Source organism: Acipenser ruthenus, chromosome 30 (assembly GCF_902713425.1).
Source record: "Acipenser ruthenus chromosome 30, fAciRut3.2 maternal haplotype, whole genome shotgun sequence".
NCBI lineage: Eukaryota > Metazoa > Chordata > Actinopteri > Acipenseriformes > Acipenseridae > Acipenser > Acipenser ruthenus.
The window spans coordinates 11,465,407-11,479,539 of NC_081218.1; the positions used below are offsets into that span (position 1 = coordinate 11,465,407).

At 40.2% G+C, this 14,133-nt stretch overlaps 1 protein-coding gene across 5 annotated transcripts in view; it reads left to right on the top strand.

Moving 5' to 3' along the window:
* LOC117395144 (forkhead box protein P4-like) overlaps positions 1-14,133 on the top strand; it is a 116,639-nt gene that overhangs the window by 87,967 nt on the left and 14,539 nt on the right. For 2 of the 5 annotated variants that reach the window (XM_033994003.3, XM_059004836.1), the window contains exons 7-12: positions 1,771-1,975; positions 2,802-2,900; positions 4,617-4,721; positions 10,320-10,407; positions 12,582-12,665; positions 13,878-14,130. In XM_033994003.3, coding sequence (XP_033849894.3) covers positions 1,771-1,975; positions 2,802-2,900; positions 4,617-4,721; positions 10,320-10,407; positions 12,582-12,665; positions 13,878-14,130 — 834 coding nt within the window. The remainder of the gene's footprint in view (positions 1-1,770; positions 1,976-2,801; positions 2,901-4,616; positions 4,722-10,319; positions 10,408-12,581; positions 12,666-13,877; positions 14,131-14,133) is intronic. The other 3 variants (XM_033994015.3, XM_059004837.1, XM_059004838.1) reach the window with 3 other exon arrangements.

The following is a 14,133-nucleotide window of genomic DNA, read 5'->3' on the forward strand; positions in this document are numbered from 1 at the left end:
GATTGATTTAATATACTGTGATGATGACAAAAGAGAATAACTTAAAAAATGGACAGCTGTTGAAACAATGCAGTTTTCTTCCCTCTTATTATGTTGCAAGGTTTCGGGGAAAACAAATATGGAAAGATAATGTAACCCGGAGAGTAGAGTCACAGATTTAGGAATGTAGTTTTGTAAGCCAGCTGTAAACTTTTTTTTGGCTTTGGCATCCTTGCTGTGATTATGTCATAGTTTCAGAGGTCTGAAGAACAATAAACTTGGGTCTCTTACAATCCTGAGTAAATCCTGGGATAAGGACCAACAGAATTTCCCAGCAGTCTCTATAAAAAGTGTTCCATTATGACAAACAAGCCAACCAGTATATTTTTCTGTCTAGTCATACTTGCTGGGCCTTGCTTCATTCCAATGGTGGGGTGGGGTGGGGTGAACAATTCGGATTCATTCGTTACCTTTTAATACACAAATCCGTACTGGTCAGCGTCAAACTGTGCTCGTTTATCTGTAAAAATATGCAGAGTAAGTCGGAGGGTTTATGGCACATTGCGTTTGATCTTGTTTGCAAAATATTCAGTGGACCTCCGTTCAAAATGAAAAGGCCGGTATCACTGGTGAAAGGCCTCGTGCCAGTAGATAAAATGCAATCCTGCACTCGAAAGATATTTAAGAATCTCTCTCTTCCTCACCCGTGCCGACAAGTGCTGTAAACTGAGAAATTGTGGGTAACAAACTCGGGAGCTTACTGTCCAGCAATAGCCCCCCACCTGAGGCCTAAGTTTTCCTTGAATTAAACAGCAGGTAGAATGAATTCTGGAACATGCTCAGTAATAGCACTTCCTTAATTCCTTTTTTTCTGTATTATTCTCAGAGGGTTTAAATACAGGGGAAGGGGACACACAGACATTGATTCTTCCCATAGGGACCCTTTTATTAGGGTTTTTTTTTTTTAACACAAGAATGTAAAGAGGCGCTCCAGACATTAATACTTGGGTTGCTATTTGGGATTGCTGTCAGTCTGGAAAGACAGAATCAGTGATACTACAATCCGTGATTTTGTCTCCGCATAGGCAGATAGCAGGACTGGGGGATTTCCTTCAGTAGTTCACAGAATGAAAGGTTTGGATTACACAAGTAGTTTGGGGAAACGCTGCTTTTGTTTTGTATTTTTTTAAATCCATTAACCACCCACCCACCCATTCAGCGATTGTATCCCACGAGTTAAGTGAGAAGGACCTCAAGCATTTTAATTTGAGATACCATACCAATGTTAACTTACTTGCATGGTTTATTATCTCATGATTTTTTGTGCCAACTGGCACTTGTTCAAGCAATCGGGAGATAAGATTGATTTCCTCTAACAGATGTTAATCAGATATCTGATACCTCCATCAAAGAGTTATAGTAAACAACGTGTCTCACTTTCTTTTTCTTTCAATCCTATTCTTTCTTTGAGTACTGTGCCGTTGCCACTAAAAAAAAAAGGTTTTTACAGTTATGTTTTGTCAAGCTGTAGACCAAACAAAGCATAATGATAATACAGATCATTTAGTGACCGCTGATCTTGTACCTACTTTCCCGCAGTGTACACAGCTAACCATGTCTGTCATGTGCAAGTGTGTGCACGTATATATGTAATTTAATTATAAAGTGTGAGATTGCAACAAGGTCAGGAATGTGACTGCATGTTCATTTTGCATGCAGGGTATTTCAATGAGGGTGTTTTTCCTTAGTGTTTCTCTCTTGATCACCTCTTGCTCTGCTTGTTTTTTGCAGCCATGTGCCCTGCAGACCTCCAGCAGCTCTGGAAAGATGTAGCCGGCATGCAGAACCAAGACGACAACATGAAGCACGAAGGTCTAGACCTGACAACCAACAGTTCCAACTCTACCTCTTACTCGGCTGCCAAGGCCTCACCTCAAATAACCCATCACTCTTTGCCAAATGGACAGAACTCTGTTCACACTCCAAAGAGAGAGAGGTAATGATGGCTAATATATTATTATTATTATTATTATTATTATTATTATTATTATTATTATCTACAATTGCTTATACAGTCAAATCTGTTTAAAAAAAAAAAAAAAAAAAATTGTTCTTGCCACTCTTAATAAGACTTATGTTTCAGAACCGGAATGATATATCATGTATCTTAGATGAAAGAAATTACACACTGATGTCTTTAAACTGTTTGTGTTATATATATATATGTGTGTGTGTGTGTGTGTGGAGATTTCACCAGAGGTCTTGAACTTGCCTTTACATTTTTTTGGGTCAAATCAAATGAAACATTAACAGATAATAACCTTAATTTAGTAGGTGGGGAGAGACAGGAGGAGAGTATGCAATTGTGTTAACAACAGCCAAGGGGAGTGTGATGAGCGCTTTTATTGGATTAAGTGTTCGGGAGCTTATTTCAGTCTTTAAAACAAGTTGCAGTGAAGCCTAGGGAGGGAGCAGAGTTGTTCTGTTAGTAAGGGCTGCCAGGCTGTTTGGAACTTGAGATCTGCATAAGATCCACTGAGCGCTTATCGGTGGGGGCAAATCGCAGATCTTACACCCAGCATGCACCTGCTTTTTCTGCATGTATAGTCTCTTTCCTAGCAATAAACAAAGGGGCCTGTGTTTATTATTCTAGCTGTTTTATCAAAGCTGAGACTGTGCATGTAGGCCTGCATTCCCCTGTATCAGTAATTGCAATGCATTGTAAAGGGGAGGGTGCGGGGTGCTGCCAGAGGCTGCTGTGAAGTCGGGAAGAGTCAGGATCATTAGCCGCAATGTAGTCATGGATTCTTTCCATTTCCAAGAGCAAGAGTCTTTGACTGGATCTCCTCCTTCATGAAAGCTGAACCTGCAGACGAGTACCGAACGCCACACTTGAAAAGCGGTTACCAACAAAACACTCAGTGAGTAAATAATAACAATAATAATAATAATATCATTCGATTCAAAATGTTGCACCTCATTTATTTTGGCTATGTATTTATTTATTTTACAAATAAATACTGTATAAAAAAGGGGAGGAATACACGTGGCACGATACGAACGGTTCTTAAAGCAAACGGCTGTTGGCGGTTCAACAAGAAGATGTTTTGGAGCCTGGATTTGAACTTCGCTCAAGGTTTTGGGTTGTCCTTGTTTGTGTGGATTGTCTGCGGCTAGCCATCATTTGAAGCGCTTGGGGAGAAAAATACTTGCTCCTCACCAGAAGTACGTTCTTGAAGTTGATGCCTACCGCTGTGATGAAGCTGACATACGTTTTGACTTTCGATGTGCAGAAATAAATCACATTGGAGAAGGAGGGTTAACTTTTGGGAATGTTCCTTGCTGTGGGTCTGGATGTCAGGAATTTAGGCATCAATATGTGTCTGATGTTCAGGATAGGAAGATCCAAGTCCTACCTTTGCCTTTTTTTTTTTAATTTGATGTAGCTCCTTGTGTATAGTGTTAAGAACTAACAGAATGAACACGCTTGTTGAAGTGTTCAGTAGGTTATTTAATTCAATGATGAGACAACGCTCCTACCTGGGTGAGGGTTTGCAGGGCTGCAGTCAAAGTAAACTCCACAAAATGGAAAGAGTAAAACAACTTTATTTTCTTTTCTTTAATTGCTCTTGGAACAAAGTGGACAAAGGTGTCATTTCCTAACAAAATAAATAAAAAGAAACTTGGTGATTTTTGACTTGAATCCATGTTGCCAGACGACAACAAAAGCTTGGGACACACTGTACTCGCTTCTGAAAGAACGGAGAGTCACATGAATCATCTCCTGTCAGTTCTACCTTTCCAAAGCCAATTTTTACTTGTCCTTTTGTGCAAACATAGGAGAGTTCACTTTCCAAAGAAGGACACAAAGTCTCGCTACTCCACAAGAAAAGCCTGGGTTAATAATGTTCTCATTTTATATACAGTTGAAAACCCCATTTCTGCTTCCCCAACAGTAACTACAGATTTCTCTATTTAAGCCTAATTATTGATGCTCTGAAATCGTTTGATATCATCTTTACTAATATGATGTTATCGTAAATATTCTGTAACCTACAGTAGCCCTTCAGTATCACTAGATGTTGGTAAGACAGACTTTTGCACAGTGCTGTATCTTGCAACCAAACACACTGTTAATCCTCTGATTGCACATGCTGGAAATAAAGGTTTGTGCTGGACATTTACAATGTATAGTGGAATATGATGTCAACAAGACAGTGATTCAAGCTAGTATTGCTAGGTAATGTAATTCATGTTTGACTATTGCTTCCTTATTAAGTTAAACCTTGTAAATTAAAACATCAGCTAAACACAACTGCCTTTAAGCTTGAAGTAGCACCTACAGTCATTCAGTGCACAATGCTACTCTGTTTCCTGAGGTATTTGGACTCTTATTTAGCCTTATTAACCCACATTGCCTATTCCGATTTACCAATCCTATCGAGTACACACTGTAGGAAATCATCTGGACTCCATAGCAGTTACTTGATTCATTGAAGCTCAGCTGTGTCAAATGAACAGTAAAACCAGGAATGGATCAAGCAACTGCTAAGCAGTGGGGGAGTGTTTGTGTGCTTTGCCACCCCGGTGCCTCCAACAAGTACACTTGTTAACGCTGGGTTTCCTATCTCTCCTAGCTCTTCCCATGAGGAGCACACAGGCTCTCACCCTCTCTACGGACATGGGGAGTGCAAGTGGCCAGGCTGTGAAGCTCTGTGTGAGGACATGGGACAGTTTATAAAGTAAGTTGCCACCTCCTCTTCCTCCTCCTCCTCCTCCTCCTCCTCCTCCTCCTCCTCCTCCTCCTCCTTCTCCTTCTCCTCCTCCTAGTAGCGTGGGATTAAGAGGAAAGTTTGACAAATTAATAATAAGGTGTTCAACTCTACAATTACTCAGCCGGGACTGACTTTGAAGTATGCTCTTTAATAATAACAGGCTAAGACTCCCAATCCATAGTTGTTAAAGCCTTGAGCTTAATTACAGATTTCAAAGGTGCTGCAAGCATAGGACTGGATTTTGCATTGGAGGTGTTCTCAGTTACCCTGTTAATATTGTCTTTCTTGCTGGTGACTTGTGTTTGCTTTATACTCACATGTTGCAGCTCAGCTCCCCTGCACAGTGTCCATGTAAATGTATTTAAGAGATATATGAAACCGGCATTCAAAAGTAGAAAGAAAGAAAAATAAACAAAAAAACCTACTTACTGGTGTGTGATTTTTAGTCTGCAGTTTTAAATGGGTTCCCCACTGTTGTAAACTGCATTAAATAACACTAATGCACTCCTGTTAAAGACCCTGGCTGTACTGTATATCTCTGTTCTGGAAGGGAAGAAGCTGCATGCCAAGTACCTGATGCTTTTGTTGCAGGTGTCTGGTATTAATTCTACATGTCTGTCAATGACTGATTAGCTCTTCAGTCTGACAACCCTTTTTTTCCATCTCGCAGCGCAGTAGCAAAGGGTCAAGCAAATTGTTTTCACGCTTCATCAGTGGTTTACTTAATTAGCTCATTTACAATTAGATCTCTTTGTTTCTGGGATGCTAGCAAAGACATCAAAAGGAGCGCCACTATTTTATTTTTTTTGTCTGTTTGCCAGTTTGAGTCTTTAGGGACTGTGGGGGGTGGAGGGGAGGACGGAGCTAGCTCACAGTGATAAAGGAGAAAAAAAAACAGATCTGAGAACACAACAGATGTAAACACACCATTGTCTTTTTGTGTTAAAATAATTAGACTTCAAAATAGAGGGCTGACATGGTGGGTTGTCACATGCTGTTGACTCATGGCTCATGCCTCACAGGCCAGGGCTCAAATCCTGGGGAGGGTTGGTGAATTCAAAAGCTTTTCTCTGTCTGTTCTTTTTTTTTTTTCAATGCCCTGCTTGTGTTGATTTTAATCAAGATTTTGAGTTCCGTTGTCAAATTGGGGGGTGTGTGGCTTTGTCCTGAGCTACCCACTGTGAGGAACCAGATAAAGTCTCTGGACAATCCCTTCTGCCTAAAGTTACAATTGCAACAATCGAACCACCAAAAATGGGCTTCTAGCTGCTTCTTTTGAAATTGCTGTGTCGTCTTCAGTTCTTCCAACAAAGGTCAAGATCAGGGGTGTCCAGTCACAGCCCTGGAGGGCCATTCCACTCCAGGTTTAACAGGTAAACGGATATGATTAACTACTTCAGGGTCTAGATGGAGGTTTAATTGGTTCAATGAAACAGTTTAGAACAGGGTTGGAACAAAGACCAGGACTGGAAGGGCAAACTTTGGTCACCCCTGATCTAGATGAAAGACATGCTATGGAAGATATACAATACATTATGACCTAGGTTTGGACGAAAATGAAATTTGAATCGTGTTTTAAGTTTTACTCCCAGACACTCTTGATTTCTGTCTGCTCTTCTGTTAATGTCTTTTTAAACTAAATCGGTACTGTATTACTGTTCTTTCTCGCAATAGAAGGAGGCCTGAATTGAAGTAATTTTCCAAAGCCCAGTTACATTTATTTAGGCAGTGGAGCTTTAGATGACAGATAATGTTTCCGTACAATAAATAATCAAGCCGAGTATGATTCTGAGTTCCAATAAAGTTGAAATGCCTCTTGCTTCCGGTGTAGCTCAAGAGATGGAAAGAAGACTCATACAGTGTATTAGGCACACCCCGGCCGAGACAAACAGACGGGAGAGGTTGAGCTCGGGTGCGAGTGGTTAAGCTCCAGGTAAACACTGGAATAGTTCAAACTGCAGTGCGACGGGAGCCATAGTTCTCTGCTAGAGTTTCGTTTGCGTTCGAGAGATCAAAAGGAAGGGTGCCAGAAGGCAGCTTCAAGTGTTTTGTGGCCACCAGCCAGATGTCTGAGAAGAGAATGTCTTTTTAGACCATTTGAAAATGATAAAACTCTCATTCACATCCCCGCTTCTCTTTTTTTTTTTTTTTTTCTTCGCTCGAATGTTTTAATGATGTTCCATTTTCTCTGGCATGCTCCAGTACATGTGTTTGAATACTCAGGACTATTGTTCATCTGCTGTGGTTTTGACTGTTTTTTAAATGCAGTTAATCCCCACTGGGGTGAAATAAACAGAGCCTCATTGTTGGAATATGGTGGAAAAAGTGTTGCTACTGTTTATTATAAGCTATAAAGCGTTGAGGTTTGTAGTTCTGTGGACAAAAAAGATTGGGTGAGATCATTTTTTATCTGTACTTCTGGAGAAAAAAAGCTATCTATTCTACTAATACGGTTGGATGAGATCATTGTTATTGTTTAAAGTTTTTGATAGTGAATACGTCTCGACATTTTAAAGCTGCAGTTTCCTTTTTGAGGGAATAAAAAGTGCGTTTGACCAATATTTTGTGTTTCGGATTCTAGCAACAACAACCTAGCAAAATAATTCAGTAGCTACTGTAGTGGTTAGTCCATTCAATAGTTTGAAATTCAGTGGCACAGTGGTAGAAGCCACTAGTCTAGCGAAGGCTTAGATCCTTGCAGTGGATCACTTACACTCCTCTATTTTCATTGCATTTTGATAGTCTTTCGTCATGTTACTAGGGAGTCGGTGATCTGTCCTAGGGGAGCACTGGCAGGATTGAGTTAAGGTATTTAGATCGGCAGCTGTTTAGGTTATTATAGTAGATCTTGCTGTGTTTAAATAACTCTATATATAGATTCATTTTAAAACCTATATTTACACGTAATCTTGTTGTTTTCATCAACATAGCTTCTTGGCAATATAGCAATCATAAGGGTATTCTAGGAAAACGAAGTTCAAGATAAAATCATTTTTATTGTTGTTCTAGTTATATTAGCTAGAGAACCTGCAATTTTCTCCCTAACCTTGATTCACAACATTGCAGGGGTCTGATTTTTAAGTTGAATGCCCAATCAAGTATGTCTGATTTGCCAAAATAAGTCTTATTTTCTTTATAAAAAGAAATACAATTAAAAGGTCGTTTTATGAAGGGCAGAGCAATCACATTCTAAAAGCAAAGCTCTTAAATCTCTGTGTAGCAGGTAGAATAATTTTTAAAGTATTTCTGTATCTACTTAATGTTCATTTAGTTGGATAGATTGAATTACATACAATCTTATTCGGATTAAGAGAAAAACAGTTTAATGTTTTTCAAACAACTTATCACGCTTAGACTGGTGCGCTGTTGGTTAAGAAAAAAAAAAAAAAAAGGTCAAATGCCTTTGTGGCAGCTGCAACTTCACAGAGTGCGTGTTTGACCAGGATTAACTTTCCACTGGTATTAAACAGAAAAATACCATATGATTCACACTTGGGAATGGTGTCTGGTTTTTCATGTTTGTTTTTGGTTTCTTTTACTCTGGGGAGAGTTAGAATTATACCAAAAAAAATAAAATAGTTGGGGGAATAAAATAAATAAAATCTCTAGTGCTATCTGGTTGTAGTGTGTTGGTCCGGTTGGTGAGATCATTGTGATGATGTCACTAGGGCAGCAGATGGGGACGGCTGGGAAGGAACTCCTCACTTTCTCAGGAAAACCACAGTGTTGCTTTCACAGCCAAGCAGCCGGAGTGGGCGACAGCGACAACAAGCAAATAACTACTGGTGATTAGTGCAAGTGGGGTTGAGTCAGTGGGAAAGTGCAGAAGGTCTTTAATAAAGGATGCACCCTCCCACTCTGGCAAGTCTCCCTATCTGATTAAAGCAGCCAGCTTATTGGCTTGCTCATATTAGGCTACACCCCAACATAGATTTAAAGAAAGGGAAAGGTCGGTGCACGACAGGCGTGGATATGTTTAAATAACTACCACTTTCCGTTTTTTTAGACACGAGACGTCATCCTGTTTTTATTCTTTCTTTTATTTGGTTAAGCTGTGTTTTTTGTGTGTGTGTGTAAGTTTTTCATGTGCCTGATTCACAGTGTTCTAACTTTTTACATTCCCCTTTTAGCATGCTAATGGCCCACTTTCTAATACAGTATCGCTGATAAGTGTCAGATTGAAGTCAAACACAGCTTTTGAGGTCCAACGGCTATCTGAAAGGAGGAACTTCAAGAGGAGTCACAGTAGAACAGATTGTGCTGCTTGCTACTGTAAGAGGTCCCCACCTTCAGATTTTGAGTAGCATTTGATGAGTTAATGAAAGTCCAGTGTAGACCAGTCTAATGTATTTTTAAAGTAATATGAATGATTTTGTTTTCAGCATTGTGTTCATTTGAATCATTCCTAAAAGTCCTGTGTTTTGCTCTTCGATGTCAGTGGCATGTTTTACAACCCCCTAGCACTGTTTTTTCGCTGTACTCCTGAAGATTAGACAAGGTATCTCTCCCAAGTGGTAAATTCCTCCAGTACTTAATTTCAATTGTATTTTTTTCACATTTGGGCTGGTTTGTAATGTGATGGGATTGTATCCAAGGTTATTTTAAAAATATATACTGTGTGTGTAATATATATATAATCTCTCTCTCTCGCTCTCTCTCTTTTTCTCTCTCTCTCCATATATATATATATATATATATATATATATATATATATATATATATATATATATATATATATACTGTTACATATTTGCCAGTGTTTTCACATGGCACAAATTGACATAATTACATGGTGACACTGGTTTATTTGCTGTTTTACAAGGCAGTTTTATATGTCGGCTTCAGCCATTTCTTTCATGTCCAACTGTTGTTTGGGGGGAAAATAAACTTTATAAGCCTTGTTAAAAAACAAAACAAACAAAAAAAAACTTCCCTCAGATGGGGAAAAATATAACTTTCCTGTAGATGTTTTATGTAACACATCATGAATTTTAATCATCTCTGGATTTGGAATAGAATGGTTTCATAGTTTTGTTTTTTGTTGGAAAAAACAAACCTAAAGAAACAAAACCCTGGCATGAAAAAACTCAATTCGACTCTTTTTGGTGCCAAAATAAAGCATTAAAATAAATAATTAAAAAAAAAAAAAGTATTGTGTCTGGCTGTCCAGTAAATAACTTTCTTTACTCAAGAACGGAACTCAAGGAACGGAAGTTTGCTGAGACAGGATCTCTTCGGTCACCTTGTCTGTGTGTCCTGTTGAATTGCCAGTATTCTGATAGGATTATTCAGCTTTACATTGGCTCGCTAGACATTCAAATAATGACAGACGAGACCCGGGGCAACAGCTGTGGTTGGCTGGCATGCAAGGCTCTAAATACTTGGAATTGTAAATGACCAATAGCATGATGTGTTTTATTGGTTTAAAAGGTGTAACAGCCATTTAGGCCAGTAAACGTGGTAGAGTTACTGGAATGAATTGTAGACGCGAACGCAAGCCTTCAAAACTCACTGCTGGCTTTCACCATCTTCTGTTTTTAAATGTCATGCTCTTTCTTCCTCCAGGCACCTCAACAACGAACATGCACTAGATGATCGGAGTACTGCACAGTGCCGGGTTCAAATGCAAGTGGTTCAACAGCTAGAGATACAGGTGTGTGCTGTCTTTGTACTGTCATTGGAAATCACTCTGTGTGGCAAAGAGGGAGATTGAGTGACTATTGACACTGGCATGCTAGACTCTGCTATCCCTGGGTAGGACTGGAATACAAAGCTCGTTAGCCACAGTGTATAGGTAATAGGCTCAGGTGTGTCTTATTAAACTCACAGTAAAAGCTGGAGTGGATCAAACTGCTATGCAATGGGAGTCTTATTTCCATCCCTGTGTATAATGGCACTACTCTTTCAGCTGGTTTCACAGACAAATCCTGGACTACTGTACATAATGTCCACAGTGTGAAACCATCCGATGTAGTCGGCCTTACTTTTTTTTTTTTTATAAATGTTCGTAAGCCAAAACTAACAGCGCTTCCTGCCAAACCATTTGTTTTAGTGTCGTATTTCACGGAGTAGCTCTTTTTTAGTGTTTCTGTGGGAGAAAGCGCTATGTCATCAGTGTACATGTCGGACAAAGCTTCTTTCGCGATTGTGCTTGAACAATTTGTTACAGCGAAATTGGATGTTCTATAGAAATTACTGAAGCTTATAATACAAATTTAAAAATGAAAAAAAGGTGCCATCGCTGCCACCAATTATAATGTTTTTAGGGCCGAAAACCCGCTGTTTAGGCACAGAAAGTGCCGGTATTGCAGCGCAAACCCTGTCGGCACTAACTAGACTTGCGACAGGGAGAGCGCAGTGCCTTCCCAAACGCTACACCAGAGCCAGGGACATTCACAGTAACCCCTTTCACTGATCCCTGCAACAAACCAGTGCTTATTATTGAGCTGCATGGGTTGTGCCAACGCCTGGTTAACCCCAATGCAACACAGTCCAGGACTTTGAGAGTTTGCCTGCTACAGTATAAGGTTTTCAGTATGAAGCAATGGATGCGAACAGCCCACAGATGTGACTCGATTCAGAAGATTTATCTTGAAGGTGTACTATTTTAAACTGGTGGCAGCCATTATTATAAAAGCCCATTACCAACGTCAATGCAGGACCTTTCAAGCATATTAAAATGAGTTTGACTAAAGGTGAGTGTTGTTAGAGGGTGTTGTTGAACCCAGGTCCAAGGAATTATACCATTAAGCAAACAGAGAAATCAGGCTCTTAACATTTAATTGACATCTTAAGAATTTTAGATTGATTCTCCTAGAAAAGAAAAAGAAAAAATGCACTGGCTGCAACAGAACCCCAGCAATGTTTAGTAAACAGTGCATAATAAACTGTTTAAACCAACAACAGAAATGCAAAGTGACAGGGAGACCGCTCATGTCAAAAAGCATCACAGTGCTAAACATCTCGATAGTCTGCCGCAGCACACAGGAATATCCCCTAGAAAGTGTCCTGAGGGCATCAGATGATTCTTAATGGTTAGGTTTAGGGTTAGGTGTTGGGTTTGAGGTTAGGTTTTAGGTCGGGTTGGGTTAGGGACAGGGTGGCTTGATTTCGTAGAGTTGCCGAGCTCTGGAAGTGAAAGGTGGGAGTAAATGGGAAATGCCCTCGAATCATCTGATGCCCTCAGGACACTTTCTAGGGGATATTCCTTTACGCTGCATAGTCTGCCTGTCATACGAGTGCAATACCAGCCATTAGTACAATGTTACAATGTTTCTAAACACTTGAGTTTACATTCACATATCTTGGTCTCTATTTATTTTTGTACTTAATTTCAAAATGAAGCCTATGATAGATACACACACACTGTTTTCGGCCCATTTTGACCCCTGTCTCCTAAAATTCTGAGGTAGTACAGTTCAACAAGTATTGTAATGTGTAGTCTTGCCCTCTAGGTGGCAGTAATGTCTAGGGAAGAGTGCTACTTAAGGGTGGAGCAACAAGACCAGTGTAAACTTTTTTGGGGGGGTAAATTTTTTTATGCAGAATCTGAATAAAGAAAGAAACATAAATAAATAAGGCGATATCACACTGAAAATGTAGAAAGTGATAATTTGGTTAGCATCAAAACTATGGTCTGTATAGACTATTTGAAGAGTTTACATTGTGCAAGAAATCATAGCTTGTATGTTGTGTACGTATATTTATATGTTTGGTGAGCAGAGCTTGTAGGTTTTTAAATGATGCCAACGATGGTATTCCATTGAATTTAATATTATAGACATGAAGGTGAACCTGTACATTACTGGTGTGTTTCTCTACCTGTAGTTATCCAAGGAGAGCGAGCGTCTGCAAGCAATGATGACACATCTGCATATGAGGCCATCGGAGCCAAAGCCTTTCAACCAGCCCGTAAGTACAGCAGAGATGTGGATAGGGGAGCTTCACGACAGGGATGACACAGAGAGCGCCAGTTTATAGCTGCAAGCATCTGTTGCCTGCTTGGAAGACATCTACAGAACACTGCTACATAGATCGATTGATGGAGAGATGAAATACCAAGCGTGAAGTTCAGGAACACTTCATACACTGCATTAATCAGCTCTCATATTCCTATCCGCATATACATCTTATAGTGCGTTATAATTACAAAGCCCAAGAAGAAATGGAACTGATGAATATTTCATCACGAGATTGATGAGTAATCTTGTATTAAAGTAGAAAGACATTGAAAATGAATTGTCAATTACATCTGGAGTGTCTTAATTTGAGGGAAAGATATAAATTGTGTTGTACTGCCCTGTTAAAGTAGGACACCGGTGGCCCTGTTTTGGCCATTTCCAGCTGCCGTTAGTACCTAATGGGAAATGGAGAAAGTGCATGTGGTGTCTGCAGTGAGGTTCAGAGCAGTGCCGCAGCCCCGCAAGGCACCAGCAAAACAAAGATTGCACTCAATTAAGATTGCCTGAGTCTCACCGACGCTGGCTCCGTTCCAACATTAATTAAGTACCTGTTAAACAATTTCGCCTCCTAATTACTCAAGATGGGACATTTCATTTATTTAATTATTTATTTATTTTTACAACTGAGCTACAATACATGCGGCGGCAGTCTAGTTAATTTATAGTATTAGTTCAGTGCACTTTTAATTAGAACAAACAAGAAACTCCCATTGAGACGCGCCACTATGAACTGGGGTCCAGGGGCTTCAGCTCCTCTTAATTGGGCATCTGCAGAATGAAAGAGGAAACAAAAAAAACTTCCAGTAATAAGCTTTCTTCTTGACCAGGCTGCCTTTTTATTCGTCCTTTTACACAAAGTGTTCTAGTGTCTGTTCATTATAAATAGTAACATTGTGTATACATATATCTCCAGCAGGATAACCGAGGCAGGATTAGAAAAGAACAAGGCTGGGCATGGCAACAATGAGGGTCAGGGGTGAGACGTGTTGTTCTGTAGCTTCCATCCCTGCCTTCTAAACAATGGAAACACTTTTAAAGATGGAAACGGATCACACCCAGTGTTTCTAGCCCTAGTACAGAAATGAGGCTCTAACTGTAACGCTACCTTTTAAGTGTGTCTTATCTCGGATCATGGTTGCATGTGTCTGAATTCTCGTTGCAGCTCAATCTGGCAGCCAGTGCCTCTCTTTTGAAGAGAGAGGGGGACACTTTCCCGGAAGGTTTACCTCACCCCCCCACCTCTGCCACGGCCCCCATCACCCCCCTGCGCCAGGGGCCCTCCGTCATCAGCTCCTCCAGCCTGCACAGTGTGGGGGGGGCCATCCGCCGGAGGAACTCTGATAAGTTCTGCACCCCCATCGCCTCGGGTAAGGGCCATGGAGGCTACTGCAGTTTACAGCTCCAGTTAGCAATGGGTC